This window comes from Trichoderma virens (assembly GCF_000170995.1).
Source record: "Trichoderma virens Gv29-8 chromosome Unknown TRIVIscaffold_2, whole genome shotgun sequence".
In the NCBI taxonomy this organism is placed as follows: domain Eukaryota; kingdom Fungi; phylum Ascomycota; class Sordariomycetes; order Hypocreales; family Hypocreaceae; genus Trichoderma; species Trichoderma virens.
Genome location: NW_014013747.1, coordinates 1,490,598 through 1,504,560, shown reverse-complemented (window position 1 = coordinate 1,504,560; position 13,963 = coordinate 1,490,598). Strand labels below are relative to the sequence as shown.

General features: G+C 51.4%; 5 protein-coding genes across 5 annotated transcripts; 4 read left to right on the top strand and 1 right to left on the bottom strand.

Moving 5' to 3' along the window:
• Positions 1-2,835: 2,835 nt before the first annotated feature.
• Positions 2,836-3,600, top strand: TRIVIDRAFT_63689 (uncharacterized protein; the record flags this gene model as incomplete). The annotated part of the gene is made up of 2 exons (XM_014105108.1): positions 2,836-2,957; positions 3,183-3,600. The coding sequence occupies 2 exons, from the start codon at positions 2,836-2,838 to the stop codon at positions 3,598-3,600; spliced, it is 540 nt and encodes a 179-aa protein (XP_013960583.1).
• A 1,743-nt stretch (positions 3,601-5,343) lies between these two features.
• On the top strand, positions 5,344-6,634 carry TRIVIDRAFT_35164 (uncharacterized protein; the record flags this gene model as incomplete). The annotated part of the gene is made up of 3 exons (XM_014105107.1): positions 5,344-5,548; positions 5,645-5,945; positions 6,010-6,634. 3 exons carry the CDS (start codon positions 5,344-5,346, stop codon positions 6,632-6,634), a joined length of 1,131 nt encoding a protein of 376 aa, XP_013960582.1.
• Positions 6,635-7,913: 1,279 nt separating this feature from the next.
• TRIVIDRAFT_36380 (uncharacterized protein) lies at positions 7,914-8,870 on the top strand (the record flags this gene model as incomplete). The annotated part of the gene is made up of 2 exons (XM_014105106.1): positions 7,914-7,967; positions 8,358-8,870. 2 exons carry the CDS (start codon positions 7,914-7,916, stop codon positions 8,868-8,870), a joined length of 567 nt encoding a protein of 188 aa, XP_013960581.1.
• Positions 8,871-9,388: 518 nt separating this feature from the next.
• Positions 9,389-10,397, bottom strand: TRIVIDRAFT_86399 (uncharacterized protein; the record flags this gene model as incomplete). The annotated part of the gene is made up of 2 exons (XM_014105105.1): positions 9,389-10,145; positions 10,272-10,397. 2 exons carry the CDS (start codon positions 10,362-10,364, stop codon positions 9,720-9,722), a joined length of 519 nt encoding a protein of 172 aa, XP_013960580.1.
• A 1,249-nt stretch (positions 10,398-11,646) lies between these two features.
• TRIVIDRAFT_215265 (uncharacterized protein) lies at positions 11,647-13,521 on the top strand (the record flags this gene model as incomplete). The annotated part of the gene is made up of 4 exons (XM_014105104.1): positions 11,647-11,751; positions 11,970-12,304; positions 12,385-13,173; positions 13,236-13,521. The coding sequence occupies 3 exons, from the start codon at positions 12,017-12,019 to the stop codon at positions 13,311-13,313; spliced, it is 1,155 nt and encodes a 384-aa protein (XP_013960579.1).
• Between the last annotated feature and the right edge of the window lie 442 nt (positions 13,522-13,963).

Below are 13,963 nucleotides of genomic sequence, written 5' to 3'. Positions count from 1 at the left end.
CATTGGACAGTAGATGAGCTTCTTCAGACCGCACATCAAACCAGAATAGACTTCCTCTTGTTGGATAGGTCTGTACTATTGAAGGGTTCACTCATCATATACAATTTGCATTTGCAGTCCTATGCCTCCTGTGGCATGGCTTTGCAAACTTAGCTCCTATTCATCAAGAGGAGCCATCTTAATTGCTTCAGACTACCTACGTACTTAGATCGTGACGTGAAGATCTCTGTATCGTAAAGTCAACTCCAAAGGGCCATATCTATTCTTTTACGCACAATCTTCTTCCGAACCATATCGGCATGAACGTAGATGAGAGCCTTAGTCCTGAGGGAGTAACTAAACGATTATTTGAAGCTGGCAATCTGCAGATCCAGCATTTTGAGTTACGAGGAGCAGTCCAAAGATACCTTGGCTAGGTACTTGACATTATCAGTGTATACATTCTCTCGAATAGTTATGAAAATATGGATAGGAACGGGAATTTGTACAACATTAGTGCTTTTCAAAAGTAGCTCAATTCAACATTCTTTGTTCTATTCATTAAACACTTTACCACTCTTTGATACCGTTTTCGGGTGCTGGGTGGATGATTCATCTCATGGAAAATTTTGCTGCGTCAAAACTGACCCAGTAGAGGTGGTTGTTGGATTTGGGCATAGCAAAGACAAGGGTTTACTCTGCACTCATCCTTGATGAGTTCTATTGTTGGGATTTAATCAGAACTTCACCATCGGTTAGTAGTCTCGGTCTAAAATCTGCAACACAGCGTCAGTAGTCGCCGACTTCCCGCGTCTAACTCCAAGTACGGCACAATATTTCCCCCTCCTTGTCGTCCTCTTATTCTCAGTCTGGTTTCTTCAGATTTTGGGGGTTATTTCTTTAAACATAAAAGAGAGTATGTGAGGATAAACGAGACACTACTGTTCCACGAATAAAAGGCTTCAGAAGCATATTGTGGCATCGTTACCACGAACGAGATGGTGGGTCATGGCTCCAGGACTCGCTTTGCGTCCGCACTCGGTATGTCTTCAGCTCTGTGCTCTTTACGAGTCCGGGGCAATATAGGACAGAGAAAATGGCCGACGAAATGGATGACTTGCATGGGAAGGCGGCACAATGCATGACGTGCGCGTCCCTTGCAGGACCAGGATTCTCACGAGCATTGCTTGTATAGTACACGTTACATGTACCTGAAATGGCTCGGATCCCACATCCCGTCTCTTGCTTTTTCTTCTTCGTTTTCCTGTTCCAATGGATAAAATTCTGCAACTAGGTTAGCAACACAAGCGGGTAATACTACTGCTTGTGTTATTTCGTCCTTGAGAGGCCTGATTTCTGACTCCTACCCATGTCATCGCGGCCGGACAGAACCCTGCCAAAAATGACGGACCGGACTGTGTTGAATTTCCGGCACGTCCTAAGCCCGATCCATACGGCAAAAAGTTTGCAAACCTGGCATACGAAAAGCACTGCTTGTATGTATCGCCATACAAGCATGTCCAGATATGGATTTGATTTGCAAAAAAGAAAGGAGCCGTATGCACAATGCAACCGACGCGGAAATATACCCGGCCAAATCCCCGTGCCCATGTCCCCTGAGGCACCAGAGGGCTTGGACAGCCCCCGTGACGATGGGTGGTAGATTGGGTGCTGCGCCGTAGCGGATCCTTGCCATCCTGCTCTTCCTTTTCATTCGTGAGGCTATGGGACGTACTGCCCAAGATGGAACATCATCACACCGTAACAGTTCTGCGGCTGATGCTAGCGTGCAGCTTGATCAAGTGGTACCCTTGACAGAGTGACAAAGGTATTCCACACGTCCAGGGATGAGGGCGATCTGTCTGCTGGGGCTGTGCCTTTAATCCTCTTTTCTTCTTGAAGGGTAGTACAGTAGTACAATAGTAGTAGTAGTAGTAGTAGCGGCAATGTCATCGGTGCAGTGGCCTGAGTGGGTAGCTTCAACGTACGCTCTCATATCGTCTCCTACACCTCGGTCTAGACATTCAGGCACAGCGGAGCAGGCAAAGAGCTGAGGGTGAAACGCATAGCACAAGCAGCATGGCGCTATTGTTCATGACTCGTCGTTGGATGTCTGCTGCATTGGTGCCTTGCAGGTGAGAAGATAGTCCAGCCATGAAAAGTGTGGTGGAGTTGAGCAAGCCCGCGGTTGGAGACGGACAACCCTTGGGCTTGGTGGCGTACAAGAGCCTGCAAGGAGCACAAACAGAGGGTTGGCAAGTCCAACCCGGAGGATAAGGCATTGTTATCCTTGCCAGTTGCCCACATGCCTGTACTGTAAACTCCGTACAGTACTCCGCTGACATGTGCAAATTACTTTCAGAGGTACCAATAGTGCTGTAGCCAGCGTCGTATACGAGCACACAGCACATCAGTAAGTAAGGTGGTATGTCGAAAGGCGAACAATGGGTCTCCCTGTTTCGACGCCCGCATGTTTCTGTCTCACTCGTATGTGCACGGCATCCTTGGCAAAGGGCGAATACGCCACCCAAGGGCTACCTCCTGCATGTGGCTGTCAAGGAGGGCTCAAAACGTGTGTTTGACTCCGTACAACCCACGAGAGACAGCGAAGGCATGGGTGTGGGTCTCTGGATCTCCCTCCCTGCGCTTCGTAAAACAAGCCTGTGGGTTTAATTGTTTGTAAGCCACGGTGCTTCTCCAACTGTATCCTGCAACAAGGTGCAAGAACGTCGGCTCCGTGTTTGGACATACCGCTGGCTACGTCCAACTTCCACTGCACGATTCTGCGGTTGAGACAGAGGGAGCAGCGCATGAAGAGAAAAATAAGCCGGATTGTCTTGACGACCGCGCGACAAAATGCGGTCTGTGTCGTTTGTCTTTGACGCCGAGTCATTGGCTGAAGCACCCTCTTCTAGAACGACGCTTGGAACATATGCAGCGAACCCCGCACCCCACGTCGCCAGTGCTTTGCTCGACAGGTGAGAGACGTCAAAAGATTCAAAGCTGATAGGACGAGTAAAGTACTTGATATGCATGTACTCACACCAACTTGCCTTGGACTCGCATTGCCCGTTCCAAGGGTTGGGACCCGTCGAGGAGGGTTGGCGTTTCGGAGGGCCCAATATAATACTAGGCTGGTGATATTCGAATATGGGCAAGGCAAAGAGTACGGTAGCAAACTCAGTGCTCTGCTGTGACAATAGTGCCATGTTACAGCCGCCAGTCGCCCGTTCGGAGCGGTTCGTCCCACCTGGAGGCTGCACATGGCGCAACAAAGTCCCACTGCTTAGTGTCACAAGGGCAAAGGCCAGAGAGCGATTGCTCAAAGGTGGTGGCGCCACTCATTATTCCGGTCGGGCGGCGGCGTCGGGTCGGGTCGCAGATTGGATGCAGAAAGTACACATTCGCACATGTCATGTCCTGGAGTTGCTTGCTGCCACCAAGGGATTTGCAGACAGACTTCAATATCCGTTCGTGTTAGCGAGGAATCTTGATTTGTCTTGTGGGTACGAGTATGCAGCCCGGAATTACTTGCACAGGCAATGTCATGGCGGAGCGATAAGGGAGCTTGGGGAGCCATGTCCAAGGCGCTTTTGCTATGGCGGTGCCTGGATGCCGTAATTCCTTAGCCGCAGGATCAATCTGGGAGAAGGAAAGGTGAGACAGGATACGCATTGCGGTGAACCTAGACCTTTGGGTTCCCACTAAAAAAGCAGCAATACGCTTCGTGCGCTTGGCAGAGTCGAGAGGCTCTCGAGACATGAAAACTCGGCCGACTGTATGGCAAATAATACCAGTCCGCTAAACCCGCTACGTCGGTGGGGATGTCGGCAGGGATGCTGGGACCTGGCAGCGGTTAGCCGCTTCGAAATGTGAGTAGGACCAAGTACGAGTAACACATCCGTCCTCGTACAGAAGAGCCCTTGGGCTGGACAATTTCGCTCACTGCAGCTGTCAGTTGTTTGCTGGGCGAGTCTTTGTGCGGCCGTCTAACCTTGGGAGCAGGGGGAGGGACAAGGTCCAGCGCCTCAGAATGGCGCTGCTTGTGCAGTAGTTGAGTAGCTTTATACTGAGTGGCTTGAAGCCATCATCAGCACTGTGTCGTGTCGTCGTGGCCAGACCCTGGCTGGTTGTCCAGTCACAGCCCATGCGTGCCTGGATGTGCCTGGAACCTCCCGCAATGCCCGGTACTCTACTGGACGGCGAGAGATGACGGCCTGCTAATTACCAAAAAAGAGTGGCCCGGCCTAGCTTCGGCTAACACCCTGTCCCGCGGACCAGTGCCTGTCTTGGTACAGTGCCTGTGTCTACGAGTACAGTATTGAGTGGTAATAGCTGACTGACATGATCCAAATACCCCATACTCATTTATCTAGGTCATTTATACCGAACATCGTCAGTGTCGCGAAGGAGGCCCTGCACAGCCATCTTTGACAGGTGCTTGGCAGATACTCGTACAGCAGATGCCCACCTGGTGGTGCCTCCGTAATTACCCATTGTCTGAGTGGTCACCTAGCACCGCATCAATGACATGGCATGACACGACACGACACGACACATCAGTGTTGGCGGTGGGAGACAACATGGAACCTAATAGACAGCATGGACAGCTTTAGCACAGCATAGCACTGACACGGCGGTGCGTTTTCTGTCTGCTGTGGGGGTCCGTTGGCGCTGGCTGGGTGGCTCCCCGTAGGTACGTGTACTTGTATGTGCAGTAGGTACAGGTAGGTATGGATTCTTCACGGCGGTAAATACTAAGGCCAAACCCCTCCATGACCAATCCCTCGATCCGCCCATACAAGCTACCTTGCCTTGCCTTGCTCTATCCACCCATCCCTCCGTCTCAGGCACTTGGCTTGGTCTCACCTGCGAGATACAAAAGTTTGCCTTTCTCTCCTGCCCTCGCCTCGCCTCGGCTTCCGCTTCGGCTTCCTCACACAGTGCATTTCTGTCTCTCGCTGTCTTTTCCTCCGGCAGTTGTGTGGGTGATCCGGGATCCTGTACCGAACCGACTCCTCAACAGCACAACAGCTTACTCGTACCTAGCTTTAGTGCCCAAGGCAGCCTGCGACCTCCCTCTTTTCCTCTCTCCCTTCTCTCTTGTCCATCTCGAGCCTCAACGCTGTGCACATCCCTCAGCCTATTTGCTGCCTTGCCGAACGCCATAACAGCTACATCCGATCAGCATCCCCCCTCGGCGACGCTGTTCTTTTCCTTTCTCGAATAAAAAAAAAATACGAGCGTAGCGGAGGGTGAAACGCAGCCACTAATTCGAAACCGTGGCCCGCCACTGCGCGTTCTGACGACCTTCTTGCTGCCACGCAGTCTCGCGCCTCATCGACCGCCACAGCAACTTTGAAAATGGCTGACGAGAAGCCGTCGGTCCTAATCATTGGAGGCTTGGGCTATATCGGCCGCTTCCTCGCCCAGCACATTCACCAGAACAATCTCGCCTCAGAAGTCCGTCTTGTCGACAAGGTACTGCCCCAGCTCGCCTGGCTGGCACCAGAATTTTCGGAAGCATGCGCCCCGAGCAAGTTCATGCAGGCCGACGCTAGCAAGCCGGGTAATAAGCCATTCTCTCAATCTTGTTCATCCTCTGAGACTGCTATATCTGCACACGAACCACTATGGCTAACAATGTTTGTGCTGCCCTGAACAGAGGCCCTAGTTAAAGTGTTCGACCGACCCGATGGCAAGCAGTGGGACTACGTCTTCAACTGTGGTGGCGAGACGAGATATTCCCAGGAAGACGAGGTCTACAAGCTGAGGTCTTTGGATCTTTCCATTGCCGTTGGCCAGGAGGCCGCCAAACGTAAAGTCAAGACCTTTGTTGAACTGAGCACGGGCATGGTGTACAAGTCGGATTCGTCACCGAGCAAAGAAGGAGACAAGCTGAAGCCGTGGAGCAAGATTGCCGTTTTCAAATTGCAGGCAGAGGAGGCATTGGCCAAGATTGAAGGGTAAGCCACTCTTGGACCGCCCTTGGCTCCATGCCTTGTTCATCTAACAATGTCGTGTCTACAGGCTTAACCTTGTGGTTGTCCGTCTCCCCCATGTGTACGGCCCGTATGCTTCTCAGTGGGTTGCGACAGCCCTATGCATGGCCCGAGTTTACCAGCACCTCGAAGGAGAAATGAAGTGGCTGTGGACCAAGGACCTGCGAACTAACACGGCGCACATCCATGATGTGGTACGGGCCCTCTGGGATACTGCTGCCTGGTACGACGCTGGCAAGGCCAAATGGAACGAGAGCGAGATGGGCAAGGTGCCCGTATTCAACGTTGTAGACAAGGGTGCCACCACGCAAGGAATCATGTCTGACATTATCGGCGAAATCTTCAAAATCGAGACGGGCTTCCAAGGACAGTTGATTAGCACCTTTGCGAGACTGAACCTCGACAGCGTCGTCGATGATGTCAATGACGAGATTCTTGGCCCCTGGGCCGACCTACTATCCGACGCCGGCATTACACGACCAGGTCCCCTGACGCCATTCATGGAGAAGGAGCTTCTTAAAGACACCGACCTCAGTATGGATGGCAGCAGGTTGGAAACCGTCTTGGGCTTCAAGTACGAGAAACCCGTCATCACAAAAGAGCTTATTGAAGAAGTCATTGAGAGCTACAAGCAGATGAAGTGGTGGCCATGAAGGAGAGGTTGAGCAGGGCCTCGCACAACACTTGAAGTGTGAGAAATCAGAAGCATGGCCAATCCGACGCCGAACTCGTATTACTTTTGACAGGTATGCATATTTGAAAAGCAAGCGGCCGATTGACGCCCACGCAGACTTCGTGGTTGAACAGCTTATAGACGAGGACAAATGTCCCTCGGAAGTAAGGGGACACCAGGCGTGGTAGTCTTGGGATTCATGGCGATGATGACTGAGGATTTTAACGAGCCAGGAAGCGACTTCTGGTTGATGTATCATTAGATATCCACATGGTTCCGGAGGAAGTAGCACGATATCCGCCCGGGAGTTGAGTTCAAATACAGACGCAGGGCTTGTCTTTTTTTTTTTGTTTTCATTCTCTTTTTCTTCCCTACATTTCCCCCTTGATTTCCATTCTTGTTTTGTTTCTTCCGGAGGTATCAAGGGGCCGATGGAATACGGGTAATGGGTTATGGTCTGTGGTTAGTGCCAACTGGCAATTACTGAGTACGAGGGGGGATGATGTTTATCCTGTTCTACACAAATACTAGGAGCTTTTCTTTGGCAGCAATACAATACTTATTAGACCACTATTACTCTGATCTAAAACTTTGCGGGGGATATTACATCCCCATGGGCAATCATACCTAGGTAGGTAGGTACCCATATGAGGATCAAGGCCGAGACGGACCAACAGCATCTGTTGGTACATGTCCAATCTTGGCAGTGCCGGATTCATACCAAGGTACCTTAGCCACCTAACTTAGTACCTGTTAGCTGTCGTTTAGCAAATATAAAAAGTGCCTCAACTGGTAAATCTTGTCAAAATACGGAGCACTTTCTCGTCAGCGGCGGATCATTGCTCCCATCAGATGTCATTTCCAGCAAGAGGGGCGCCAGGCAAAATGGGGGAGGAGAGGGGCCGCTTTGGGGGGCATCAATGGATCTTTTAGCAGACTAGGCAGCGTTACTCAGCTCATGGCGCAGTGCCTATTCGGGCGTGTGTCTCCAGGGTGTGCATTTTACATGTGCGGACTAGCAGAGCGCCTCGGAAGATGGCGACCACTTGGTGCTGCGGAAGTGTGCTGCAAGCTTGTGATAGTTCCCACCAGAGCTGCATTTAATGCGCACGACTTGCACCCCAGGCCACCTCTTTTTGTTGACGGAAACTCAGCTCTTTCTTGCTCCTTTTTTGCTTTTGCTTTTCTCCTTTTTTCTATTTCCTTTAGTCCTGAGTAAACCACATTAGAACAGCCACCATACATTCCAATTCGCAATCATGGCCGCCCCCGCGAGCAAGACCACCAAGGACCTCAATGGCAACTGGACCATGGTAAGAAGCCCCAGACTCCAAATCCCTAACATCCCCTTGCCTGTTTCACTGTCACTTTTGGCCACCCCTGCCTCGAGCCGAAGCGCCCGCCAAGAGGGAGAGGGGGATTTGGTTACCCCTCCCCCACCACGAGAGCTTCTCTCGTCACCTGGCAAAAATACCAGCGCCAACCGCGCTCCATGAGGACGATGGGCTGCTCTTTCTCGTCTAGGAGATGGGGGAGGAAGCAGGCCGGCGTAGAATTAGAGGGCGGCGTGATGGGGAATTCCAGTTTTACGCCTAGTAGAGTGATGCTGCGTTGCTGGTGCCCCTCCGTGTCTTCCGACAAATTGTCTCGATAAAATGACATCAGCACGAAGAAAGGCATCTCCACTAACGGCTCGCTCACAGAACAAGACGCTCTCCGACTCCTCGGACCCGGTGCTCTCGCTGCAGGGCGTTGGGTTCCTCACCCGCAAGGCCATTGGCCTGGCCACCGTCACCCTCGAGATCAAGCAGTACGAGGGCCCGCCAAAGCCTCCCAACACGGCCACCGACGTCGTCACGCACATCGACATCATCCAGTCTGCATCCAAGCTGTCGAGCACGGAGGAGAAGCGCTGCTTCGACAACTTCCCCCGCACCCACACCGACTGGCTGTTTGGCACCGTCGAGGGCCGCAGCCGCTGGGTCTCGCTGGACGAGGTCACTGACGAGTTCCTGAAGAAGGACTGGTTGGTTGAGGGCGAGGGCCAGAGCTTCATCACCAACGTTGCTGAGAACAAGGAGAAGGGGTGGGTTGCCGAGCAGGTCTGGGGCTTTCAGATTGTCGATGGCGAGCGTAGATACTGCAGACATGTTGTTGTGACCAAGGGCTCCGAGCGGGCTCAGATCCGCCTCGTCTACGACTATGACGAGCAGTAAAGGGGATGTGTTGTGGCAGGTGCTTATTTGATATCATATAGAAGAGCTGAGGGGCAGGAAAAATGGTAAAGACAGACCGCATTTCAGTCCATAGCCTTCATGTTTGTTTCTTAAGAATAAATAAAGACATTGGTTATACAACTCTTTGGTGATTACGTGCAGCTCAAGTGTCGTTGAGAGATGCTGAAGAACTGTCTTTCGTCTACCTTGTTCTTTAAGTATCTGCTACTATTATTACTTCCTTACACATCTGCTTCACCATCTTCCCCTATTTGATATTTGTACTTACACAGATGGGTAAGCTATATACTAGATATGTTTGTGCTATGTAACTTGGGATACGAGATCCTGGATATCCAGCTTGGGGTGCTGGGCAACCGCTCTACCAATAAATACTAACGTTTACCAGTGGACATTCTTCCCATAAAGAGGTATAGAGGTTAAACTTAATATCAAGATGAGAGGTTCAATGCTGTAACAGCTGATTCAATAAAAGGCTATGCCTCCAATCAAGAGGTATTCTTTGAAGACGTGGTTTATTCTGATATGGTGTTGAACCCTACGTCATGAGTACACATATCTGCATATAATTCAGCTTCGCCTCCTCATAGCAAAGAAAAAAGTCCTGTTCACCACGCTTTATACAAAGAATTTTCCGGCTGCCCTCATTGCATGCAATCAAAAACAAGCCCAGTGGTAGCTCCAACGCATGTTGAATATGGCCAATTGTCTTCCAAACGCCGTCTAGGGCCTCAAAAAGCGTACATGCGTCTCATTTAATCGCCATAAAGACATGGGCTTGCTCCGTTTTAACTCCAACCCGCTACCTCTGACCCCCCAGCCAACGACTTAAGCAGGCCGCCTCTTGACAAACTCTTCCAAGTCCTGTACCGTCGCCACACCCAGCACAAATCTCCGGTTCTCGTCCGTGACGACGGCGAACTCCTCCTTCCACGTGCCGTCGCTCTTGTCGCCCCGGAAAAAGGCCTCGAGCTCCTCCAGCGGGGTCTGCATGGTGATGACTCGATATGTGCGGCCTTTGCGCTGGAACCGTGTCATGGCGGCGGAGAGGGGATCGCTGGGCTGGACGCGGCCGGCCTCCAGAAGGGACTGCAGGTGGGGGATGGAGATGTAGCCGAGCAGGGCGCGGGTTTCTGAGTCGACGATGGTGAGGTGTGTGTACTCGCGCTCAAAGGCGGACATCATGGCGAGGGAGATTGCGTCAGACGGGTTGAGAGAGAGAGCGGCGGGAGGGTCAAGATCTTCGACTGTGGCCTGCGAAGGGGGAGATTCTGTCAGCTAGGGGTTCGATTGACATGAGGCGACTCATTGACAATGTTTGAAGACTTCTCGAATACATGGGTAGCCTAGGCGCATGCCGACTACGGCCAAAGAACTTACGCCTCGATATCTTGAAGACCAGGCCGTGGAGAAGGGAGCAGTTGTTGTTGCCGGGCCGGCCGCGGCGGGCTGATGCGTCAATGTGGTGGCCATGGCTGGTGTCTGATGCTGTCGTCGCTCTGTTTTGTACCGGATGCGATGGTGTTGCAGAGACAAAGAAATTTCTTGTCCCGAGTTGAAGCAAGTTGGGCAGATATGGGTAAATCGATGGAGTCAATTGAGCCACCGCGGGGGCGGGTGATTAGCTCAGCATGGCCTATTTCAGCGGGGTTGTCAATGAGCTTATATTGCACTGTAGCTTCATGTGATGGCGTCCTTTATGCCGTCAACCTTCCGGATTCTTTTTCTCCGTTACCTACCTAGAAGTTGAATATAAGTTTGAAGATAGATTTCTGTGGTGCCCTGAAATAGGACATCAACATTCGTGCAGACCAGTAAAGGCTACTACTCTGTCTGTCCTTTTGTTTTGACTGTGGCATCACATTTTCGATGTTGGGCCCCTCCCATCAACTACCTTCCAGACATTGAAGAGAAGCAGAAGCTGCCAAAGCAAGATCCAATCCGAAATCCGACGCCGCACGAGTGCATCTTTATCCTATTCCCTGAACCCCCCATGCGTCTATTCCGGCATCTCGTCTGCGACACCTTGATCTTTTGTGGGCACCTGCTCCCTCCATTAATTCCGAATAGTCCCGCTTTCGCCTTTGCATTGCTCTCCGGCACGCCTGGTAAGTGGAGTACTTTTTGTGAAGCTCCCAGCCGGTCCGTGCGGCTTCTCGATCGATGCCATCGGGATTTCATGGAGGGCGATCGTTCACTATTGCACACACGACACAGTAAAACGGCAGCTTCCCCATGCCAATGCTGCAGCCTTGGTGCAGCCTTTGTGCAGCCATTGTGCAGCCATCGGATTATATAAACGGGCAGATTGAAAACCCTGCAACTTTGCCCGAGAGCCACGACAATTCGACCGTAATTATCTGTACCTGAATGCAACTTGCTCAAGCTCGCGCCCGATCCGTGAGCTCCCATGGCAGCCCTGAGACTATTAGAAGCCTTTTGAATCTGGACATTGGTGGGGCAGATAGCTACTTCTGCAACGGAGAGCCACTCCCATAGCGGCTCCGTACCTCAATGCCGCGTTTTAGTACCTCGACTTTGCTAGTAGCCGTCATTGATCGCTACTCGGCTACTTGCTGAGAGTCCGTTATCTTGACGTCCAGTGATGTCACGCTTTTTGCTGTTTCCAGCTTGTGGTGGCCTGGCATGCCCGGTCCCGCGGACTTTACCCGGAAGGAAGCAGTCAGTTGTGACTCGGCTTGTTCCTTCCTGCGACATTTATAACTCTTGAATCCTTTGCGCAATTCCTCTGTATTGCCTCATTTCTTCCCCTTGGATTCCATCTCGCGAGCTTCGCTGCACGGGCAATTGTCGCGTGCGAATCCTGCCACCTGCTAGGTACTAGTGACGGTCTGACCCTGTGAGTTCCTCTCCATTGAACAAAGCAGCTGCTCATAGAGCTCCTCATTGCGCCAGCTGCTGCTCTGCCGCCCTTCTTCACCCCCCATCCGCGGAGCCACAAGAGCATAATCACCCCTTCCTCATTCGCCCCCTTCCTCACAAGTTCTCTCACACGTCACGATCCTAAGCAATTGGATACCCCCAGTGTTCTAATTCCAGCTTCACTCGACTCCTTAGGCAAAACCAAGCTGTCGGCAGCCTCGGTCGTCAATCCACCCCTCGGCATGGCACACCTCTATCCCAAGGCTGATGCCTTAAAGGGCGCCTTTTTCAGCCCAGCATCTACCCATCACAACTCACAAACTATGGCGACTCCTCTTCAGGCTCGCCCTGAACTCTACGGAGCTTATTCCGTCGTAGACACTGCCAAAGACAAGGCTGTGAAGCTAGGCCATGAGGCAACTAAGGAATTCGAGAAAGCTAGCTCCGCAGCTCAAGCCAAGACGGGAAAGATTGAGCTGTACTCTGGAAAGTATTATGCAGCATGTACATTTGGAGGAATGTTGGCTTGTGTGAGTACTAACTGAGCTTTGGCTCTCATTGTCTCTGCCGTTCCCACCAGAGGACCCGCGCTCACATATGCTTTCCCTAGGGTCTCACCCACACTGCCGTCACACCCCTTGATTTCGTCAAAACTCGCCGTCAAGTCGACTCATCACTCTACAAGAGCAACTTTGAAGCTTGGGGAAAGATTTACCGCGCTCAAGGCATCCGCGGCATCTTCACCGGCTGGAGCCCAACTCTGTTTGGTTACTCGGCTCAGGGTGCCTTCAAGTATGGGTGGTATGAGTACTTCAAGAAAACGTATTCCGATCTTGCTGGTCCAGAAGCTGCCCACAAGTACAAGACTGGCTTGTATCTGGCTGCCTCGGCATCCGCTGAATTCTTGGCCGACATTGCCCTCTGTCCCATGGAAGCTGTCAAGGTTCGAATGCAGGGAGGTACCCCCAACCCCTACACTGGAGCCGTTGACGGGTTCAACAAGATCACTGCAAAGGAAGGTTATGCTGGTCTCTACAAAGGTCTTTATCCCCTGTGGGGCCGCCAAATCCCCTATACCATGATGAAGTTTGCCTCGTTTGAAACCATTGTTGCCATGATCTATGAACGCCTGCCTGGAGAGAAGGACGACTACAGCAAGGCTGCGCAGACTGGTGTCTCCTTCACTGGTGGCTACCTTGCCGGTATCCTTTGCGCTATCGTCTCTCACCCCGCAGATGTCATGGTCAGCAAGCTTAACTCGGTACGCGAGCCCGGCGAGGCTTTCGGTGCCGCCATGGGTCGTATCTATAAGGACATCGGTTTCAAGGGTCTGTGGAACGGTTTGCCTATGCGAATTGTCATGATTGGCACCCTAACTGGTCTCCAGTGGATGATTTACGTAAGTGTCTCTTCTGGCGAGGATGGAGGAATTGTAAACGCTGTACTGACGATATATCATAGGACTACTTCAAGATCTTCATGGGTTTGCCCACCACTGGCGGTGTCGCTCCGCCCCCAGAGAAGAAAGAGGCGAATTAGAGGGTATAGATGGACAAGGTTTGGTAGGTCAAAGGGAGCTTCTTGTGGACAGATCTGAGTTTTTGCCGTGGATGATATTGCAACGCGGTTGAAGTATATTCCATTAATTAGTCTCTAAATGGGAGGGGAACATCGTCTTGCGAGTTTCCTACTCCAAAGTCATTACATACCTAGTTGTAAGAATAAGTTCATGTATTGCATCTCCGCTACTTGCATAACCTCTTAAGGTGATTGTAGGCAACTCTAGACTTTTATACATTTTTAGGCCATCCAGTATGTGGTAGTCGCAGGTGTTCATTTGCACTTTGCCGTAGAGAAGATGGCTGAACCACACTCTTTTTACAATCTGCATGAGATGGAGAATTCGGAGTAAAGAATTACGATTGCCATTGGATAGAATTTCGGAGAAAAAGCCGCGGAGATATACTGGAATAGACCTTAGTATTCTTCATTATGCTTGGGAACTGAACCAAGGTCTTGGCAAAGCCACAGCCAAGTACAGCCAAGTCGGCAATGGGCATCCGAGAGAGAATGTCCGATTGGCGTTTCTTCTCCCCTCCAGCCCAACATTACATTTTGGTCTTGTTTGCGACCTTGCTTGATTGGATACAACAAATGGCCACACGTTCTTCGTACAGTATTCGTCAACG